Here is an 11,069-nt window from a genome sequence, read left to right as displayed (position 1 = left end):
TTTACCTTTTAGTAACTGATTATTACAAAACAAGTGTTTTTAACACATTTTAAAACATCATTACAAACAAATCCTATGAAATCCCACGAAATACTGACTGCCCTAAGAGGATGTTTACTAAACGCTTACCCAATAGGTGCTTACCGGGCAATTTTCCTTACTGGACGAACATGGCAAAGCCCAGGAATCTTACCGGGTAAAAGCGATGATAAGAATGGAGAGTCTTATCCGGTAAGTGAGACTAACGACTCTTACCCAGGTAAGCACTTACCAGATATATTGTTGCACATGATACGGTTTTGATATATTACAATCTTACCAAAAAAATAAATTATAGTGTTGGCTTCTAACGTTAAACACTTACCGGGTAAGCATTTAGATAAACAACCCATAAATCCCATGTGTATGGGATTTAAATGAAGTCCGGGGATGTCAAATCCTAGAAATCCTTCAAACCAAACATGAGTTTCGAATGAAACTCGATTCCAAATCTAATCAAATCCCGCAAACCGGGACCTTAGTTTTTTTTATTAAAGACATTTTTAGAAGACATGTGGTCACATGGAAGCCATTGACAACCCTCATAATCAATATGCTACCAACTACAACATTTGTAGTGCAACTTAAGCAAAAGCCATTTAGTCATAGCACATGGCATAGAATGTGACGTATAATACCTCTCAGGCTCTCACTCTATAACCAAATCTATTAAAAGCTAACACTACATTTTATGCATTGTTACATCCTGCTTTTCAAACCATTTAACACGTCAATTTAATGCAATACAAATTAGGGTGGTACCCACTATGGTTGCTATTTAAACAGTAGCCCAGCCAAATGGTCCCAGCAGGCTCACTTCAAGAATCATCAATGTTCCACTTTTTTCAGCACAAGCAAAATAGGCACTAGAATATGATGAAATCTGGCACCAAATATTTGATCATAAATCAAGAAACTGTCTTGAAAAAACACTATAAAAGGTCGGATTTTTGAAATTTTAAATGGTGCAAGTGTTCTAAGAGGAAGGATTATAAGGAAAACTAGAATGGAGTTGCCTGAGAGAATGATACCGAAACTATGACTGGAACCACCGGCCGAGCCGTCTGGTACCTTGCTTTTGGCCATCGTTTCTGTCGGTTCGGTTTCCCGAGAACTTGGATCGGTATTGTTCGATAAGTATGTCAAGTTTATCCACTGTGTCTTGTCCTAACGGGTCCTTATTTTGTCTATTTTTCCTTCTTTTCATCGAACCTGTTTCTTCATCCTGCGGTTCTTTGGGATCTCTTGACCGTTTTTTAATAATCTCCGTAGGCCTAGCTGAACCGGACGTGGTTCCTTCCATGGCTGCACTTCGACCATTCGGTCTTTTTTCTTCTTGGACTGCCAACTGGTCCTTAGAGTCTGTAAGCTTCTTCAAAGGAGTCTTGTATTTTTTGGCGGGTTTACCTCCCTCGGAAGCAGCTCCTTCTGTTTCGACAGTCTTATCGTTCCTACTTTCTTTCGTTGGACCTCGGGTTTTGCGTTTTTTTGATTCGTCGTTTGGCTGGTTGACTGGTTTGTGAAAATTAGCGTTTTTCCCTGAGCCGTGTGCATCATTGCTGAATCCGTGCTGCTGAGCTTCGATCTTATCATTACGCTGCCTCAATGTCTGAACGTTATCAAGAGCGAATTCCACAATTGGACGATGCTCGGAAGTAAAAGTTTCTGTGTTCCATAGAAGTCGTGGTGTAAATTACAGAGAATATAAAACCCATGCCTCAAATAAAAAATAAATGAACAAATTATATGTTAAAACAGTGTTAATGAAGATTAGTACCGAAACAATAACCAAACCAAACAAACCCAGTACATGTCATCCAAAGATGGGGTCCCCCCCGGGGGGAGTGCGCATAGTGGTTGTTTCCGTGTGGGCAAAAGTGTGAAGAAATGATAAAGCTTGCTAAAAATGCCGAAGCAGAACAATAAGGAAGTGGTAGAAAATGAAAACGAGTCATAAATAAGCAAGTAAAGCAACAACATTTAAACAACCAAACAAACAGATGGTACAAACAGAAGCAGATTAGTGATGAAACAATGCCACACAATGTGGTTGACCACCAAAGCGGTCAATCTGCTAAGGGGAAAACACATACCAGGATTATTATTAAGAACTCTTAGAGCCACAAGCGCATGCTGATGCTCTGTAAACTCGATAAAAGCAACCCCACGAGAATGATTCTTTGAAATTTCTTTTCCTTTGTTAGAATCCTTCAACAACTTAATCTACACAAAGCATCACAGTGAAGTAAGGAAAAGCAATTAGCAAATGGAACGGAAGCCTAAGCATTCACATTCATAACTAACCTGTCGGATCGTAGGTTTTTGTTTTGTAGCTCGAGATGTAACTGCTTCTATGCAAAGTCTTTTAAGTTGCTTTTCATTCATTGACTTGGGTACATTGTACATGATGAGTCTCGTCCTTGAAACGTGGAAGTTCGGGGATTGAAGCTTAGTTTCCTTCTTCTGCTCCAACCTGCAATTCATATTTCCCAAAGGAAGGTGAGTTCAGGAATTGGAACTAAAGAACTGCAAGCATAAAGAGGACACGAGAAACAGGGAAATGGATCTTGTACACGGTTTCCGGCATATGTGGTACAGGACAATACAAAAACGTATCCCACGTTTTGCGTGACATTAGACTGTGACAGGACAGACACAGAGTAGGACAAAAAATGCATTGTTTTGTCCCACCAAAATAGGTGGAATAAAAATCAGGAAGATGAGACAAGATTGGTAAATTACTAAACCAACCATTTCAAATTAGAACCCTAAAACCTTCCACAATTTTTTCATCCACCTACCTCATTCTCGACCGTCCAGCCCTGTCCGGTTACCAAACACACCCTAACCGTTAGTTATAAGCCATGGCCTCCAAAATAGAGAACCCTAACATAAACCCTTCAAGTAAGATACTAGTGAAGCTGCAGCATCATGTTTTATCAAAGAGCCCAATTCGACATTCTATTATGGGACAAGGGGAATATACATCAACAGTAAAGATGCAGCGAAGCCATATGTTTTTTTAAAACAAGTTTACAAGTTTGATTATTAAGGGGCCATGTAACAGAATAGGAATACAATAACCCATCTTCTAGCACTAACGATCTTGACCTACTTTTCGCTTTTTACGTTCACGTTTTTCCAATCGTTTCCTTCTCTACAATAAGTCAATACTTTCTTTTAATACTTACGATCGACGCTTCGACATGTCGCTATCAGAAACTCCTTGGGCAGATGGAGTACCCTCAAGAATAACACCTTCCTATAGAAACAAAGATGACATTTATTTCTGTCAGGCAAGAATCTCGAAAGCCTATTGTAAATACTGAACAAGACTACCTGCAACAGGTGTTAAACAAGTAGGAACCAACCTTAGCTAAGTAGAGATTGCGATGGTCATGCTCTTCCTTTTTCGTCTTCTCTACTTCCTTATCGTGAGCTGCTTTCTTATTCAAAGCCTTCAAAACTTTTAATTGTCTGCCTTTGAGGATAATACCCAAACTAGTTACAGCAGTTGCTGCTGAAAAAGCAGCATCAGCGGCATCCATTGTTATAAATTTAAGAAATCCGGTTCCCCTTGGTCTCCTGCAAAACAGTTTAACAGTAATTGTTAACTTATAATGAAGAGTAAGCAGAATAGATAATTAACAATCAAAACAGATCAATACTTGGTGATTGGATGAAGAACAGGAACAAACGACTGGACTTCACCAAATGCTGAAAACCGCTGTTTTACTTCATCAGTAGTAGCATCAAAAGGAAGATTACAGATAAAGAGTGTTCTCTGCAAATCTTCTTCTGACTCAGCGGGCTTAAAATTGGTATTTTCAGTTTTGGTCAAACTTTCAGGTTTTGATACGTGTGGAACAGTTGTGGGCCCGTCAGATAATTTGTTGTGTACGTTGATGGTTTCCTCATCCTGTTTCCTCTGAGGCAAGATGATATCACCATTGACAGAAGCAGTAGGCTCATTCAATGAAGAAAGGAAGTTGTTTAGAACTTTCTTTGCAACATCTGCTTCCTCATCGAAATTCACTTCTTCCTCTACTGAATCAGAGCCATCTGGAACAACAGCAGCTCCATGAGAATGCTGCGTGTTTTTGTCCAGTTCCACAAGGTCATCCTCCAGATCACTACTGGAATCCTCTTCGTCACTTTCTTTCTGTCCTGTAAATAGCTTAAACTTAGATTACACAAGTTTGTTTAAAGCTAAAAAAGAAAGACGCAACAAGACAAAGCCACAGAAATAAACAGATAGCTCACAGAATGGAAACAAAAAAACAGAATGATTTGCGAACACACAAGCGAAAAACATCCAGGCATCTAGAGAAGGGTGATGTTAAGAAGCTCTGTTGTAACGAGAAAATACAAAAAATAACTTTGATCAAACTCACTCCTAGATCAAGGCTATGTTTGATAAGCTAGTTGTTCTTGATAAGCTAACTGTTACCTGAAAGCTAGTTGATAGGGAATAAACTAGTCATGTTTGGTAAAAAAAACTAGCTTAAAAGCTAGATGACAATGTAAAATGACCTAAAAGGATGTGTTAAAAAATTAATTGGAAAAATATAAGAGCCATAATCGGGAGAAAAAAGAAGTGGGAAAAATAACCCTGGAGCTTATTGAAACGCCACCTGAAGTGACTTCTCAAAGAACTAGATTATGGTTGTCAAACATGCCCCAGATAGCCTTCTACTCTCTGAGAGGGTAAAGAAATGGCCAGCCCATATCCCAGCAGAAAAACAGTCTTTCTAAAAACAAAACCCTTCTGAAAGTTTTGCCAAGGAGTGACATGAAAAACCAAAAGCTTGCCCTCCCTCTTTATCTATCCAAGGGATGGAAAGGCAGAGTCCTTTGGGAAATGAACAAATTCATTATCCTAGATCACTACGAACTACTAGATATATTAAATTTCACACATGCTTAACAGTTCTTAAGATGTAAAGACTCCAGAAAGATGTGTTCAAGCTGATAACCGATTAAACTTGTCTTCAGTCTGAGATATGTAACAGATAACACATATAGCACGTAAACTTACGTGAAACCCTGATGATTAAGGTCAAAGAAATTTATAAACTTGAGAAATCCCTTGGTAATATATCAATGACAAACAATAACAAAGGCATGGAAAATAATAATAAAACTATCAGGACAGAAAGACAAGTGCAAAGAGCAACTTTACCATCTTTTATAGTAATCTGACTACCAGCTGTATAAATTTTCTTAGGAACAGCCCAATCAACAGCAATGGGCCTTTTGCCAAAACTTTTTCCATTAAGCTTCTGGATAGCCTGGAAAAGGGATCACAGAAGGTTAAAAGAATTGCAAGAAAGTGAGAAAATGAAAACCTCATGCTTTTACCAACACTTGGTGCAACTTATGCATCTTATCCATACATTTTCTGCATCCTGCTTGCATGTGAATTTGACAAAAGCAAATCCCTTCGATAGCCTACAGAAGTATTAAACAGTTATAACTTAATATGGCATGTAGTCAAAAAAGCATAACATAGGAGATAATGATGTACCCTGAATCAGGTTTTTTGGGAATAAACACGTCCCATACAAAGCCTGCTGTTGAAAACATTTCTCTGATCTCATTAACATTCGCCTGCATTTGTGTTTCATAAGTTAGTACCTGAGTTAAGATATACCCATATACGTAAACAGTTAATACAATAACTGAGCTAGAATTTTATTAACCTGGAAAGGAAGATTCCTTATTATAAGCTTCCATTTTTGTACCTTGGAACCCTGGAATCAGTTACAAAAATATTAGGCGATTACAGATTTGAAAATGAATGCTAGATAAATGAGTTATGGTAACAAGTTGGGGCTCAGCAATTAATGATTCCTGATATGTTTCTAGATCCAGTGCTGTACATATTCAGATCATAAAATTAAGCATTTATGCTCCATACTTGATTCACATAAAAGCGAGACAAAATTGCAAAGTGACAAAGCAAAATTCCATAATCTGCTTTAGTTCCATGGAAAAAAATCTGTCATGCAGTTCACTTGAACATCTAAGTCACAATCTAAATAAACTCATCGTGTTTCAAAGAAAATTTATGCACTGAGAAATTTGAGTTTCACTGGAACTTCTAAAAGTTTATGAAATGCTGAAAACTTGAAAGGAGCTTACTTCTCCACCAAACTGGCGTGCCCAAACCGTGCCCCCCTTTAAAGTTTTCTGATGTAACTTTGCAACACAAGCCCGGGCCAATTTGACACTAGCATAAGCTATAGATGAGGCACCCAATCTGCATCCATCTTGAAGAAGCCCTGCAATAGACAAAACTAGAAATAAGGTTCTTTGAAGGATAATATGTAGTCACTGTAACCTCTTATTCTCTTAAAGTGCTATTTAAACTGAATAATTATATGGTTAGCAGTTTAAACGGAATAATATTTGTTTAAACTAGCAAACTCGAAACAAATAATATTATACATATATATTGTGCTTCAAGACATAAATCAAGGAACAGAAATCGATTAGGTGAATAATGTTCAACCCATGACTACTACATCATATTCGTACGTTTAATGCTATTCAAGCAATCTCCACATGCTAAAATAGATGCCAACTGAAATTCAGGCTTACTGCCTTCCATCACTTATGTTCATTTAATTTTATTGTGCAATGCATAACATGCAATGTCCATCCATTTATCCAAAGAGATAAGTCTTGCTCAAACAGAATACATTGTAGAATTTATCTAATTAAACAAAGGACTGTTGTGGATCATAACAAAAAAAAATTGAGGCATGTCCGTTACCATGATGTGCAATCTCGTCTTTGGGAAGAGGGTAAGTTATGGAAGACACTGGCCCACACTCCCTGGCAAGACGATGAACATCCTCTGCCATATCATCATTGAGAATTCCACCAATTACAACTGTCCTAGCAACCCTGTTTATGATATCAGTAACCCAAAAGGCAATGAAGGATAAGAAACCATAAACACGTATATATGATGGCAACAAACTTCAAACTGTTTAATGAAGTCCACTGCCCAAGGATGGGGGCAGTTCTATCAGCCAAATAGAGTGAATATTGGATGCAAGGTTCAATGATCTATAATCTGAAGCAATACTTCAACTGAACATTGGAACATAGAAAGGAAGTTAATATGCTTAAGGCAATATGCCAATCAATTTCATCATTTGCTCTAGAGATCACCTCTCTTGTTCAGAAAACCAAGAATGTGATAAATAAATAAAACTAACATATTGGAGGTTGAGATCAAGTTTACAGACATTATATGCAACATCAATTCTTTAAGATTACACATAATGGCAATATAAACTTTAAAAAGAGACACTTTGTTCTACTCTAGCTGCATCAAAAAGCCATTTGGATTGTGCTTGTATAACTGAAAATGAACAGGGTGAAAAAGCGGTAATTGCACAGACCCCACTCTCCCATATTCAAGTCTCTAGAGACCTTCCAACCTGATTATGCTCAAGGAATAACTCAATTTAATACAACATTGCACATTTACAGTAAAAAAGTTGCAGAAGATCTAAAATGTATGTCGGTGGAGAGGTAGAGTGATGTTACAAACAAAACTCATACGAGTACAAGACTCGGATAAATGAGATTCAAGAGGCAAGCATTTAAAACTTTATGCAACTTAAAAAACGAACATACACAATCACATATACTATCTACTTCACTAGAGGGAAATGAGGTAATGTTACAGCCACTTAGTTGCTCAAATTTCAGAATTTGTAACTACCCACTTTTACATGTAATTCGTGATAAACGCTCCTTGTCGCTTATGCTTGTATCCAAAGCATACATGGTCAAAGTGTATATTAGACTCACGCATGCCTCAAGATGAAATCCAACAAATAAAATGACATAAAAAAATACCTCTGCTTTTTTGATGAAACACCCTCTACACGTTCGGTCTTTAAGGGGGTCGCTGCTTTCTTCGACTTAACAATTTTGCCTGAATATTTGGGGGGAGGGGGGATCAGTAATGATTCCAATGGTATTAATTCAATAATGTTTTGATTGCTGCAACCTTTTTCTTGAGAATCAGAAGGCAGATTTTTGATAGGTGAAATGTCCTCTACACGTTCGGTCTTTAAGGGGGTCACTGCTTTCTTCAGCTTAACAACTTTGCCTGGATATTGGGGGATGGGATGTCACTTTATTGATAATAGAAGATTCAATCTTACTAATACAATAATGTTTGATTGATATAACCTTTTTCTTGAGAATCAGGAGCCAGCTTATGCTTTACTATTGGCGTCAACAAATCATCTTTGTCATCCTTTGTCTTGGTAACATCCTCAGAGTGGAACACTGAATCATCCTTACCATCCTTTGTCTTGATAATGTCATCAGTGATAAGAGTTTTATCATCCTCACCGTCCTTTGCCTTGATGGTATCATTAGATGGAACCACTGAAGTTTCCCATTCACAGAAAATCAAGAGATCAAAAAAGCAGATATATGCAAGATTGTGCAGAAAATTGAAGACAACGTTGGAAAAGACACAAGAGTCTAAAGCTAATGATCTATAATGTGAGCTATACAAACCTTCATTTCCTTTAGATCGCCGCTGCTCAAGAGGAGCCCTATGCGTTGCATGTTTAACTCCAATGGTTCGACCTCCAACGGAGGAACCATTTTTCAGCTCAATTGCACGGTTAGCGTCTTCAGTCACAGCACTGTTATTGCAAATTGTAAATAAAAAGGAAAAATAAAAAGCCTGAGTACAAATATATGACTTGGAAGGGATAAACAAAACATTAATCACTTGTTCAATTAATTTAGCTTGGCAACGTTAAATTTTTGTGGTGGGGAATGCAAACATTGGTGCAAGATAAAAAAAATGTGCCAAAGAGAGAACTACACATAGCTGGAAAGAAACCCAACAAATAACTATCTTTGTTTCAATTTTTTTGAGCATGTCCAAATTGGAATACAGGGAGCACATATACTTTAGAAATTAGAACAAAGAGAGTATATATCCATTAGTTTGATATCCCCTGCTGCTTATTAAGATCTTCAAATGTGTTTTTCATTTAGTAGAATATGTTCATATGGAGCACATGAAGGCCTTAGACATACCCTTGATAGGTGTTCTTGGAGATGAAGGACTAGGGTAGCAGACTAGGTGTGGGGACCTGTAGCTAGCATGGATGGACAGAAGGAAGGTGGAGAGATTGAGGGTGGGGGACTAAAGAGCTGGCAGTTTATGCCACCAGAGTCCTATGCTGGAGAGAGGATTAAAGCAATGTGTGTTTTGGCCTTACCTTTTCTATGTCTTCATTGTACCTTCTTATAACTTTCTTACTCATTATTCTCATTCTATTACGTGCTAGTCATTGTTCCCTCTACCTTTTTGCTCACATCCTTGCACAATCCAAGGGTCTCCACGGAAACATCCGCTCTACTCTTCGGGGTAGAGGACAGGTCCCGTACATCCCACCCCTACTTTTGAGTGGAATATAGTGGGTCGATTTGGTTTAAAGCACATGAATCAAGTAAAAGGTGATGTGAAGGCAGGGGAAGTCAGGAAATTGCATGCTTAGATACATTCACAGACATGACAATTACTTGAACTATGTTATCGTCCCACAGATTATGGACATATAATTAGAATATACCAATCCTTTTACATTAGGCCAACTTGCAAGCTGCATTATTTTGGACCTACAAATGACTAGATAATAGATGAAATAGCCAGTTAACAAGAGTTTTCACCAGCTAAAGCATGTAAGCAATGCAAATGCATCCCTGTAAAAGTGGCATGTCAAGTTGTCAACATTGGTAAACCGCAGAATGATTAGGTGAAGAAAAAACAATTAAATAAGCATAAAAAAACAGTGATATGACGACTGTACAATAGGTGCATATTTTTTAGCTTATATTGAGTAGTGTAGGCAAAGATAACTATAAGAAAGATTGAGAAAAAACAGTATCTCCCTTTCAGACTTACAATTGAACAAAACCAAAGCCACGGTGTTCAGTCGACCCTGTAAAACAATGTTCAGAGAATATGAACTTGTTAGTTTCAAATAACTGCAACAAGCTTCTGAGTTTTGGTAATGATTGTTAGAGAAATAAGACCGATCATCCATTTAATAATACAATCACCCATTTAAAAAATTAAGGCCTGCATCTCAATTTTTTGTTGCACCTGGTACCTTCCAATTGTAAACTGAAATGGGCTCATTTTCAAATTAAATACCAATATTATTCCATTCCCTTTGTTCATAAAAATCATAAGAATTTCCATTTTAGGGTGTCTTCTATATCAATCTCAATGTTCCTTCTTTTGTCAGGTTTCCTGAAACTAGTTTTTCCAAATTATCATAATTGAGCACCATTTAGTCTGTTGATGTCAGTCTCCAATTTCAGGCCGGTTGTCAAACATCTTTTATTGCAGAATGCATGGAGTCAAACATTAGAATTTTATTGAACCAACAAAAAGTAACTTGTAGTTAGCAATTTTCTTGGAAGTTCTAAGCTCCAAATCAGTTTTCAGCATCCAAAATCTAGGTGTAACTAGTCTTCTGAAATCAAGGATTTAAGAAGTTCAACAATCAAAATTGTTCAACTTTATCAATCAAAATCCTTTTCACTTCATTCTATCGTTTCCTTCAGCTTTTCTATTGCATTAACATCAAATAGAACACAAAAACATAAACAATGCAACCAACAACACCTGTTCATCCAGAAGCTTACCTTTCTGTGTAACCATAAAACACCGCCTAATTGGTCCAACATCACTGAATGTTTCTTCCAGCTGAAATTTTAGGTCACTTGTACTTTTAGTTTAGCAGTGATTTCAATCTAAACAATCAAAAGTTTAACACAAGTGCGCATAGCTATATGTACAGAAAAGCTTGCCTGAGAGTTGGAGAAAGTGTAGGGCATATTGTTAACGAAGACGGTGGCCGTGCTGTGCTGACTACCACCACCGGCATCTTGCTTCATCTTCCTATTCTTCCCCATCCTTTCCCTTCCGAATTGAACCTAAAAACTCGCAGCTCCTGTTCGCGGCGGGG

At 37.5% G+C, this 11,069-nt stretch overlaps 1 protein-coding gene across 2 annotated transcripts; it reads right to left on the bottom strand.

Annotated features, from left to right (window-relative positions):
- Window positions 1-759: 759 nt before the first annotated feature.
- On the bottom strand, window positions 760-11,069 carry LOC112506872 (RNA-binding protein 28). Of its 2 annotated transcripts, XM_025111177.1 has the most exons (20): window positions 10,912-11,016; window positions 10,747-10,807; window positions 9,998-10,034; window positions 8,593-8,723; window positions 8,257-8,457; window positions 8,072-8,173; window positions 7,918-7,996; window positions 6,818-6,951; window positions 6,184-6,323; window positions 5,742-5,792; window positions 5,567-5,649; window positions 5,436-5,490; window positions 5,222-5,330; window positions 3,708-4,206; window positions 3,411-3,624; window positions 3,231-3,301; window positions 2,344-2,512; window positions 2,133-2,262; window positions 1,071-1,704; window positions 760-922 (listed from the first exon to the last, which is right to left on the bottom strand). In XM_025111177.1, the coding sequence occupies exons 1-19, from the start codon at window positions 11,014-11,016 to the stop codon at window positions 1,076-1,078; spliced, it is 3,000 nt and encodes a 999-aa protein (XP_024966945.1). In that variant the 3' UTR covers window positions 760-922; window positions 1,071-1,075. The 2 variants fall into 2 exon arrangements, with proteins under 2 accessions (XP_024966945.1, XP_024966944.1); XM_025111176.1 differs by having other exon boundaries at window positions 760-1,704; window positions 10,912-11,069.

This window comes from Cynara cardunculus (genome assembly GCF_001531365.2).
Source record: "Cynara cardunculus var. scolymus isolate 2C chromosome LG 2, CcrdV1, whole genome shotgun sequence".
Classification (NCBI taxonomy): domain Eukaryota; kingdom Viridiplantae; phylum Streptophyta; class Magnoliopsida; order Asterales; family Asteraceae; genus Cynara; species Cynara cardunculus.
Note: the sequence above shows the minus strand (reverse complement) of the source record. Positions and strands in the feature narration are given on the sequence as shown.